The sequence below is a fragment of the Cupressus sempervirens genome, chromosome 9 (assembly GCF_028749045.1).
Source record: "Cupressus sempervirens isolate cs-2001-9-10 chromosome 9, ASM2874904v1, whole genome shotgun sequence".
Classification (NCBI taxonomy): domain Eukaryota; kingdom Viridiplantae; phylum Streptophyta; class Pinopsida; order Cupressales; family Cupressaceae; genus Cupressus; species Cupressus sempervirens.
The window spans coordinates 723,290,994-723,303,010 of NC_143126.1; the positions used below are offsets into that span (position 1 = coordinate 723,290,994).

General features: G+C 34.9%; 1 protein-coding gene across 2 annotated transcripts in view; it reads left to right on the plus strand.

Annotated features, from left to right (window-relative positions):
• SMU1 (transducin family protein / WD-40 repeat family protein) overlaps positions 1 to 12,017 on the plus strand; it is a 149,589-nt gene that overhangs the window by 25,277 nt on the left and 112,295 nt on the right. For both annotated transcript variants that reach the window (XM_089801845.1, XM_089801846.1), the window contains exon 4: positions 3,421 to 3,469. In XM_089801845.1, the coding sequence (XP_089657971.1) occupies positions 3,421 to 3,469 (49 nt within the window). The remainder of the gene's footprint in view (positions 1 to 3,420; positions 3,470 to 12,017) is intronic.

Consider the following 12,017-nt stretch of genomic DNA (forward strand, 5'->3'; position numbering starts at 1 on the left):
TTTTGAAATCTGCTTGAACAAAGAAGAGTACGCAAGTGGAAGCGAACATGTTTGGAATGAATCTGCGATAAAGAATCCATATGCCCTTGGGAGTTTATTTAAAATCCACGGCAATAAAATGATGATTATAATGCCAAAGATGGACTATGGGGTATGCATGATCACATTTGTTATTTAAAAAGAGTAACTCGTGCAACATAGTCGGAAACTCACATACTTCAGGGCTATTGAAGGATATCATATTTGAAAATAAAAGCCATAACCGATTATATTGACAATAGTATCCGCTAAATCATAACTTGGTAATGGAGGAAGCCGATTATATTTGTGGTAAATTATGCAAAAGGTTTATTAATTAAAAAGGGGAAGCCATGATAATATTAAGTGTGAAGTTTATTATATAATCAAAATAAGGATATTTTATTAATGAAGCAACGTGATTAAATAAAATATGACTCTTGAATTTAAAGGTCATATCCTATACACAATATAAATAGTTGTAGAGATATTTCATTTTGGGGCAAAATATCCGAACATTTTTATATTCTTAGGAGAAATTATTTTATATTTTATTTTTGTATGGAGGAATAAGGGGATTATTATGATTTTGTAATATAAATTCCATTATTTTATTTTTATAATAAAATAATAATTTTTTTTTTTTGCTTATTATTGAAGGCGTGGAGATTTAAACTACAGGGGAATCGTTTTTTGTAATTATTTTTGGAATTTTGTATACAATTCAAATGTCGGATAAGTGGACATGGTCATTTAGCATTTTAAATTTGATTATCACAGACATTGTGAAATAAATAATTGTTTCCGTATCTGTGTCTAGTTTGTCTCCTAGAGTAGTTAAAGTTCGATCTGGACTAATTTAAGATTGCATATATATTTGATCTGTCGCATCTTGATTATTTAATTTTTGGCAATTAAAGTGTGTAAAGCATTACAAGGTTGTACATGATAATTCACAGAAGTTGACTCCATTGCCCAAATGAGCAGAAGCATTGGTCTTTTTATGATTGAAGTCAGAAAATCTATATATTCCTTCTACAAGCATCAAATTTTTTATTATTCAATTATGCAAAACATTCAACCATTATCCAGCATCCAGTTTTCATTTTAATTGAGTTCGAGGACCTTGCTAGCCGAAGAACTCCAGAAGTTTAAATTTGCTATAGAAAAGCTTGGAACGAGATAGTCAGTGTTTGAGGCGAAGGTTTTACCGCTTGGGTGTAGCGGAGCCTGAAGTGCAGGGGAATTGAGAAGTATTCCTGTTCGTTGGCCATAACTGATTGAGAAGTCCCATCAGAGAAGTGGCAGGCTCCTGGATTTCCAATCTGCGGTTTTGGGAACCAACATCTTGAATATGAACTTAACATCCTCGGAACTTTCTGGAACAAGGTACCAAAGCCAACCAAACACTCCTTTGACACGTGCGAGGGATGCCTTGGTATCATGAATATCATTGCTTATCTTGCGATGATTAATGTCCTCGTGAGTTGAAATCATAATGCCATTCTTTTCAAACTTCAAATTGAGGTACCATGAGTGGATTATTAAATCTAATGGCCATCAAATTTCCTCTCTTTTTCTTTTACTTGTCCAAGGTGACAGAAGTCCTCAAAAATTTCATGTTGAGGATCCACTATTGAATTGGCACCTAAATTAGCTAGCTGATCCACCACTCTATTCGCTTCCCTCAAGCAGTGTGAAACCTTAAAATCCTCATCTTTCCTTTGTTGATGCCATTTATAATGATTTTTGAGTCTCCTTCCAAATGTATATGTTGACATCCAATTTTAACTTATAACCTTAGAGCTTCCTTGGCAGCAAAACACTCTGCAATATTGTTTGTACCATCCGGAAAACAATTGGTTGAAAATGCAATTATGTTACCCTTGTGACCTCTTGCCACACATCCACACCTTGATACACCTGGGTTGCCCCTTGCCGCCCCGTGAAAATTAATTTTGATCCATCCCTCCTCTGGAGGTATCCATAACGCCATCTGCCTTTTCGAGATTGAATTAACTGTAATACACCCATGAATGGGCAAGGCATTCATTATTTTACCATAATATGGTATGAAAGCAAATTGCTGGCCTGTTCGAAAAATTTTAATTTCTTTTTTGAAATTATTAGTGCAAATTTTTTGAAATATTTGCCCAAGTGTGTTAAAAATTTGCATCTTTTTTCCCCTCCAAATCTGACGAGGGATTCGACATTCAATTTTTTTTTGCAATTTCGTGGCCTTCTTTTTGGGCATTTTCGAGCTGACTTTTTCAGCGCATCTTTTGCAAAGGGTGGCATCTAGGGTGTTTTGAACCCTTTGTCTCTGATTTTTGTCCAGCAGTTTCATTTTCCACCATTTTTTTAACAATCAATTCTGCCTTTTTTTGTTTTTCTAAAAAAATGGCTAGGGTTTCTTTCGAAATTCTCTTTTCAACGACAGTGGTATCTCTCACTTGTCTCATGCTGGAACGCAATCAGCATTTCAATGGAAAGAACTACAACACTTGAAAGTAGAGAATGATGACGATCTTCAAGTACCGTCACCTTGACTTGCCCTACCATAGTCAATGCTACCACATACCAACATTGCAGAACATGCAGACCTCTTTGATCAACCCGAGGCTGCCTTTTATGGTTTTTGAGGACATGCAAATTTCTGTTTTTTGAAGATAGATTGACCATTAAGGGAGGGTATTACGATATTAGATAGTTTCTATTCTCTCTCTTTTCCGTCTTTTTCTAATGGTCACTCTTTTTGTAATGTTTCTATAAACTCCTTCTGTTCATTATGGAACCTTTTGGAGCCTCATTTTGCTTCCATCATTTATTGCAACTACGGTTAGTGAACAACATTTAAAGCCTATCCATTTGCATAGAGACATCATTCTATGCTATGATTGGCAATCTCTTGAGTCTTGTTTTGGAAACCCATTTCCAATAGTCCCTTTGATCTCCTATGTTTCTCTACAGTGATTCTGGAGAACTTACAGTTTTCGTTAGACTGATAAAAACTAGCTATTATTGGTCTAAACAACAACTTCCACAGGGAACTGTCTCTACTGGAACTTATCTTTGTACAGTTTTTTCACCCACTTTCTCTTGATATTTAAACAGAACTGAAGGAAAGACAAAACATTCTTATGCATGGAAAGTTGTTACAAGGAAAAGCAATTGAATAAGACCAAACACAGGTATCAGATATATTAAAAACACAAGTTAATATTACATTATGGTACTCTTACGTAATATATTAATAAAATTACCACACTACATTATATGATATAATTTTTGTCAGACTCACTCAACTGTTGGTATTGAAATAATACATATTGGTATATTTCTACTTAGTTTTTTGTTTTATAAGCATTGTTCTCCAGGCTAATATGCTTTGGTTTTTGCCAGGCTTATCATGAGTCATCAAAGGAGAAACGACGGGCACAAATAGCACAAGGTGGCTTATGTTATTTTGAGCTTTCTTTCATCTTTTTGAATCATATTATAATTTATTTGTATATCAAATTTAATGATTTATAACCCTTTCGGTGCATTCTAGTTGGAATATATGATAATATGTAGTTTTAGAGAAATAAAGCAGAAAAGTAGGATCCTTTGCTTCTTGCAGAAGTTACGAGAATAAATATATAATTGGTGGAGAGATAAAATTAACCAAATCAAGAGTTGAAATGGCAGTCCTGGAGTTTTAATTCGAAGAAAATTTAAATTTCTCTTTAAGCAAATCTATCAAAATTGTAATCTATTATTTTCATGATGAATTGCAAGCTTTCATCTTCTTTGTTTTTGATAAATTTGTGACTTATGAAACAGATGTATGTATAATGTACTTGAATTCTTAGCATTTGAGAATCCAATAAAATTGTCAATAATGTGAGATTCCACAACACACTCAGATTTATAATCAGACTATTGATTTGATTTTTCTGCTAATAAAGATAAATTTCTGGTTATTACCGAACATAGAAAAAGTACATAGATGATAGAATCCCTGTATTTCTGCCTAGTCATTTCAGAAGTGGATTTAGAGAAATATACCTCAGAATTTGTCTTCAAACCCTAGCTGTCCTTAGAAAAGACTTCAATCTCTATCTGTCCTTATCAAATTCCCAATCAACCAGTTCTAACTTGTTCTTTTTGTTGCTGTCATCAACGATCCTTTGCAGTATGAAGATACCTTTCTGTAGTTAGCCTGTTTCTAAATTTGTAACTGTGAATCTCACCTCTAAATTAGCCTTTAAACCTGATAATCAATGGTACTAGGGTTTTAAAAACTAAATCTCTTGGACAGAAACATAGCGTTCTAACTAGGGGGAGCTCATATGTCACTCCGAAACCAGGATACTCATGGTTTCCAGACCTTGAGCCAAAGATTGCAGTGGTAAAAGGTTGATAACATAATTTTAATGAGCTGTAAAAGAACCCTATGGTGTTATTTAATAACTCCCAAAGAGATGACTAAACCTCAGCCCTTGATCCACCACATCTTATTCGGATGCTCCACATTAAATCCCTACAAATGAGCCAATAGGCTGCTTGGAAACTTATGACATCACCCTCTAATATATCCTTCACCCTTGTACGTTGCTCTATCTTGGACTTGGGTCATTGATTGCATCATGATATCATTACAATTTATTGTAATGCCTCTTGCAACTCAATCATTTTCACCAAGAGAAGTAAATAGAATGCATATTTATTCTTAATAGGATTCAAGAATCGTGCGGTTGGCTTTAATGGCCTATCAGTCTATGAGACAAAATCAGTCAATAAGACAAAGAAGCAGATGCAGGTGCAACTGCATGGTCTTCACTACTGACACCCCATGGCTTTCACATCTCAGCTTGCTGGTCTTGTTGATGTGAGTTTTAGTCCACTTCAACATGCAGAATCAAACACTCAATCTTTTGAAGTGAAACACCAAACATTCAACTCTCTCTTGATATAAAGTCACTTCTTATGCTAAGCTTGCAAAGTAAGATCACAACGTATCTTCAAGGTTCCTTCAATTGTGGACACTCACTCAATGAAATAATGTGATTTGCTGGTAATCACTTAGGGGACTTACACTATTCATTCAATGGATATCAACTGTTGCACTTCTAGATTTGACTTTATAATGTTTAATGAAAATATATCTAACTTTTCCACTTTGACTGCAACTTGAGCTTCTAACCTCTATTTCTACTTCCACTTATACTATGAATGCGAGGAGTCATGGATGGATTTGGACTCTAGTAGATGTAGCTTAATCAGCAACTCCACAACACAAGGATATATTCAAATGGTTTTCAAATCAATATCTACCCTCTTCAATCCCATCAATGGTTGCAAACAAAATATTTGATATCAATTGAAATTAAACACTTTTAGTTCACCGCACTGTTGAAGATGGTAGCTGCGATAGAGATATTTATCTTTGGAAATATGAACGTTATTATCGTTATTGTTACGTTCAGCTGAAAAAGACACTTAAGTTTTAATTTGTAATATTAAATGTAAATGACGTGTCATTCTCATGCATTGAGGCATGAATATTAGAAGAGTCATATTTAATTATAGGAGTTATGAGAATCTCAAGAGACTTTTGGTTATAATGTGAAGAGTCTCTCCTTAAGTTATATATGTCGCATTAAGTGATAGGTATTGTATACTTGAACTTTTATTATCAATAAAGATATATTTTGTTGTGTGGCTGGGTTTTCCCCTTCATTCTCGAAGGGTTTTACCAAGATATTTCTGGTGTTCTTTGTTTCAGTTTTCTCTTTCTATTTGTTGATTATTATCTTTGATTTATGGGCAATAGTTTCAACATGGTATCAGAGCTGGAGTTTTGTAGCTCCCCACTTCAAGTTATTGCAAAAGATTTTATTATTATTATTATTTATTTATTTTTCTTCACTGTTGGGTGAGGTTCTTGGCTCCTTGCTATCATGTCCATTTGATGATTTTGGTGAGATAGGTCAGGAGATTTATTTCCTTCATGTAGTCTAATCTTTATCATGAAAATTGAAGGAATTCAGACCCTCAGTAGTATTATAGGGAGCAAGTCTGAATTTCACCGCTTGGGTTGTCATCAAATTGCTTTAGTTAAGTTGGGTTGTTTCATTGCTACCTGTTTCTATTTGGATTGTATAGACATTCACTGTTGCAGGTTTGATTCAGAATTGAAAATTTCTATCTGGATTTAATTGAAAATTGTTGTGGGACATTTTTATATATATATTTTTGTAGACCTTGAGTATACTGGTTGCATTTGCATGTCAGTTCACTAGGTGTCTTATTTATCTCTTAATTCTTTCTGGGTCCCACATGTGTGCTGGCGACAGTTATCTTTTTGGACTTCAGCTACTTATTAAAGAGTTATTGCATATATGGTAACCGTCACTTTTGAGAAATGAAGGTCATCATGCAAGATCATTCCCCCATCACGGCTCGCTTTAGGTTAATATTTTTTTCCATCAGTGATGATGGTATCAACAGTAAGTCATATATTATCTCCAGTTTTACCATTACTGCATGTATTTACTTTGCGATTGATAGGCTCGCTTCAGATATGCGACATCTAGAAAATTCGGCTTTTGTCTATATGGTCGACCTCTCTTTTCTTATCGACTGCTTCTCAAATTTAAGTTTTTTTCAGTATCTTTTTGAAAGTCAAGGCTGAGTCGATTCCTCATGTGCTGACAATTTCTCGATCATTTTGATAGTCAGAGTGTGTTTCTTTTGAAGGCAAGAGTCACTGTTTTTTTTAAACATGCTTGGGGCTTCAAATGTTGATTATCGATGATTTATACTCTCTTTTTTTCAAATGTTGATTATCGATGATTTATATTCTCTTTTTTGCATTGAATATTCGTCTTGAGTTCATGAGATACCAATGATAGGAGTGTGATGTTTTCTTGATTAATGTTCTTTTCCGCTTGTTTTTGCATATTCGGTGGCACTCTCTCGCGTTGTTTTTTCCTTCTCCGTCAGGGTTTTGCATATGATCTTGTGATCGGTATCCTCTCATATATTTCTTTTTGGCTTGCTCTCATATGTTGCGGTTTTGCTTATATGCTGTTTCATACAGAAGTTTTCTGGAAATTTCTTTCTTTGAAATTGGTTCATGTCGTTTCAACTTCTCTTTTGTATCCATGCTCATTTATTCTTTCATCGGAAGACTTCATGGTTTGAGTGATTTTATGGAGGATGATTTAGCATCGGGACTGTTATCCTTCTTCTTCGATAGGTCGATTTGATAGTGTCAGTTGCTTGTATCTTCTCCTCCATTGTCTTATTTTAGATACTAACGACATCTTGTTTTTACCGATTATTTTGCATGAGTTTACAGGAATTATAAAGGATGGTAAAGTGTCGTTAATAGAATTTTGGTATAGTTCTGTTTTTATTATTGACTTCTTACGTTACTTTCTTTTTCTTTTTCTTTATCGGGCGTCTTTATTCGATGACCTAGCATCACATGTGGTGGACTCTCAGTTAAAACGACAACTATTATTAATCGCATCATGTCTGTTTGGAATCCTCTTTTTCATCTGTCGTAAAAAAGGGAATATTTGGTGAGAGTCCATATCGTGTGTATATTTCCTCATCGACAAAGCTATGATATTCACAATTTATTTATTGAGTCTCATTTTCTGTAGATTCAAATTTATTATTTCTAGTGTTGGGAAAGAAAATTTCAGAACTTGTTGGAGTTCCGTGTCAAGGGTGGATATCATTCTTAGCATCAAACAGTTCAAGATCAGTTCAGGTCCCTGGTTAGCCTCAAGGTTATCGATATTCATTATTTCTTGGTAGATATGTTCTTCAGTTTGTAGTTGCAATTAGGAAGTTGTGACCGTGACTTGTGATCTAGGAACTTGTTTCTGGAGCATACAACATTCTAGGTGGGATGCTTGTCACTTAGAGCAGGTCTCAGGTTACTGGTCTTCATAAATCACATATGTGAGTTTGTAATGTGGATGCCAACATATTCAAAAGTGGTAGAATATCATTGAAGCTCAATCGATCATGAGAAAAGGTTGGAATCGATGAGCAAACTAATAAGAGATTACATGAGAAAATAATGGATTACCTCTAACAAAGAGATAAGTATTCTATGGTCATTGTTCTTTGCAATTTTTAACTGAAAATAGTATGCTTTTAGCATTGATATTTATAATCAATTGATAGTTGATTGCAGGATGCAACAAGATAATGATTATACTCCAGAGGGAGATGCTGAGCTTTAGAAGAGGATTTTAGCTTTAGATGGAGGCTTCATAATTAAGAAGGGAGTGGTTATGGAATCCCCTTCACTCTCATATATGCTTGTGATGCTTATGGTATTTGTAAAATTTGAGACTTAAATGGAACCAAGTCTTGTTTTTATGCATTCTTGCGTGAATAAATGAGATTGTAAGATCAGCTATGATAACTCTTCCACTATGCGATAGTGAACATCATGTTGAGAGATTCCATGATGTCATCACATTGAGAGATTCCATGATGGGAGCTGGATGTCATGTTGAGAGATTGCATGACAGTTCACATTGAGAGAGTTCGTGAATAAAAAGGCTTAACTGTGAGTCTTACAAATCTTTTCATGTTGAGTGATTCCATGAATGTGATTAATTGCTACAGGTTTTTATGTTGAGAGATTCCATGAATGTGATTAATTGTTACAAGTTTTTATGTTGAGAGATTCCATGAATGTGATTAATTGTTACAAGGTTTCATGTTGAGCGATTCTATGAATATGATTGATTGTTATAGTTTTTCATGAATCTAATAGGATATATGGGATAAAATTTCATCATTAACATTTTGGTTGCAGTCTTGTATGATTGTTCAGCTAAAGATCTCTCTCTGGCTAAGAGGGAGTGTTGAAGATGGTAGCTGCGATAGAGATCTTTATCTCTGGAAATATGAACGTTATTATTGTTATTGTTACGTTCAACTGAAAAAGACACTTAAAATGTAAGTGACATTTGTCATTCTCATGCATTTAGGCATGAATATTGGAAGAGTCATATTTAATTATAGGACTTATGAGAATCTCAAGAGACTTTCGGTTATAATGTGAAGAGTCTCTCCTTAAGTTATATATATTGCATTAAGCGATAGGTATTGTACACTTAAACTTTTATTATCAATAAAGATATATTTTGTTGTGTGGTTGGGTTTTTCCCTTCATTCTCGAAGGGTTTTCCCAAGATATTTCTGGTGTTCTTTGTTTCAGTTTTCTCTTTCTATTTGCTGATTATTATTTTTGATTTCTGAGCTATAGTTTCAACACGCACAAGGCACTCCTACCATCGACAAGAGGCTAGTGACCTAGTTTATATTCAAGTCAAACAAGTCAACATCCACAATTCTTTCATCCAACTAAACTATTAAACAACATGAAATAAAATCTTGAGCTAAGTGAGGAAATTGGGATCACCATGCAATAATGAAAATTTGATCACAACAATTCACCATGCAAAACAACAATGAAAAGTAGAGAAAACTTAACATTATATTAGCAACACTTCTCCAATAGGTCCCTTGCTTTACAAATGAGAGGTGCGGGGTTTATATAGGAGCTCCAATTACAATGAACAACCAATATAGATTTGAAACCAATGGCCCAAATTAATCCACTACAAACCCTAAATAGGGCAACCAAAAGTAGCTAATAGAAATGAAGCACCTCAAAATAAGCCAATGAAAAAATTCAATGGCTTGAGGGCCAATAAGAAACATGTAAGCCTCCTAGTCATCATACAAGTCATCATCCAAGATGTACACTTCCTCTCTTTCTCCCTTTCAGTAAAATCAACGAACTTAAGTAAAATTTCACTAAGTTCCTCCACATTAATACTAGGAAGGCCTCCATGTTATAATTCTGTGACCTCTAACTTCCCCATGCAATTTTTCTCTGAATTACACCTCCTTATCCTAATGAATTCTTCATTGTTCTTAGACTTCTTTCTCTTGGATGGATGGACTTTACAATGTTTGAAGCCTCGGTATTTGCAACTTGACAGTTTGGAAATCTTCTCTGTCTTCTTTATCTTCATTTTTGATCTGTGAAGCAATCCCTAGAACACATTAACATCTTCCTTGGCATAGTAAATCCATTTCCTCGCGTGACTCGATCATCATGGAGATCGCTTTTCTAATGGGATTCTTGTCCTTCCATTCTTTCTCTCTCGACTTCAGACTGGTCATTATGCCCTTATCCATGCTCCTACGCTAGCTTTGATGTTATAATAATCCTTGAATATTCCTTGGTGTACTTGTTTTTTCCTTATGGAAAATTGATGTGGATAGGGACAAGTTAATCTCCTTGTAAGATAGTCTTCATTCTTCAAACATTTAATCAAGTGTAGAGCTGACTTGCATAGAGACACATGAATATCCATGAATTGACCTCTTTAGACCAGTTCTTTTTCATTTCTATCCTTGGCCTTGAGCTTGTACTTGTCCTCCACCCTCTTTTGTTCGCTTCCTTGTGACTATCCATGCCTTTGATCCAAACATGATTCCTGGTACAAAGCTTGAAGTCTGTAAGGATTAAAGGACTTAAACAAAATAATAAATTTCGGACTTCACAATCCTTGAATTAGCCCATGAATTCTATACCAACTTAGTGATTCTATCCCTTCAAAGGTGGTATTTAGAACAAGCATTTGAATCAGAATCCGAGGACAAAGTTTGATCAACACTTAGCCTTGAAAAATAATAAAATTAGTCTTCCATTCAAATCTTTTTTTCTGAGGACGAATTGGACAAGTATGAAGATAGGCTATGGATTTAGTCCTAACAACTTGTTAAACTTACCATTCATCATGTCCATGGATCTAGGTGTGAACTTACAAATTAAACTCATGACTTCATTAAACACCAAGATTACTCGTTATATCCAATATCATATCTGAAGACATGCCTGCAACTGCAATTTTTGGGTGAATTTATGCTGCAAATTTAGTGATGTAGATGCCAGAGGACTCCATAAAGACTCAGCAATATCAAATTCATGATTTGGCGAAGTCTGGAATTTATGGAGAATTTAATAAAAATTGCCCCTGCTGTAGCCTGTCTGCAGACCTTGGTCTGCAACTTATAGTTTCAGACCTTAAAAATGACTCAAATGATGTTTGAACAATCCCCAAAAGGTCTGCAATACATTCATAATCAGACTAATAAAAAAACAAACCCAGATTTAGATAAGAAAGAAATGATTTGCAAAGGTAGTTTTCAGATATTTGCTCATAATTCGGTTACCTAAATGGTTGGTATTAGACCAAGGAAGACTCAGCAAACAAATATGTGCGCTTAAAATCCTTTGATTATTTTCTATGATTTTTCAAAAAAATTGCCCCTGTTTGTGAAGTTTTCAGATCTGTGCTTACATACCTCAGATTTAACCCTTTAATGCCCTCAAATCGATGCTTAATTATGGGGGATTGGTTTAGAATGGTTGCTTGGCAATCTGGGCACTTCAAAAAAATTCCATGACTTCCTAAACAAAATTGCCAGTCTCAGAAGTCTGCAGATTTGGACCGTAAAATCCTTGTCTTTGGCTCTCCAATGACCTTCAATGTCTCAAAAGATGCTCTCCATAAGTCTGCAACCATAGCTGGCCCAGTTTAGAAGCTAGGATGAATATCTCAAGTTTGGCACAAATCTACTTCCATGGAGGTCATCTTCAGATTTCAGTCATTTTCATGGCTTATCTCAGACTTACAGAAGTACCAGGCCTCCATTCAATGGGAGCCACCTTCTTTACCTAGACTCCAATTGCCAATGTTGAATCATGCCTCACCTTGGTCACTTGTTCGAGACTTTTCAGCCACTTAGCCTTTGTCTTTATAAATCCTTATGATTTCTTCTCTTTGTTGATGGCCCTTTTAAGGGGCTCAGGATGTTGCTTTATCACCCACAAGCAATGTGGATAAAAGTTTAATATCTCACTAGAAGCCTCTCACTTGACTTTATTAATTGTCATAGTTACA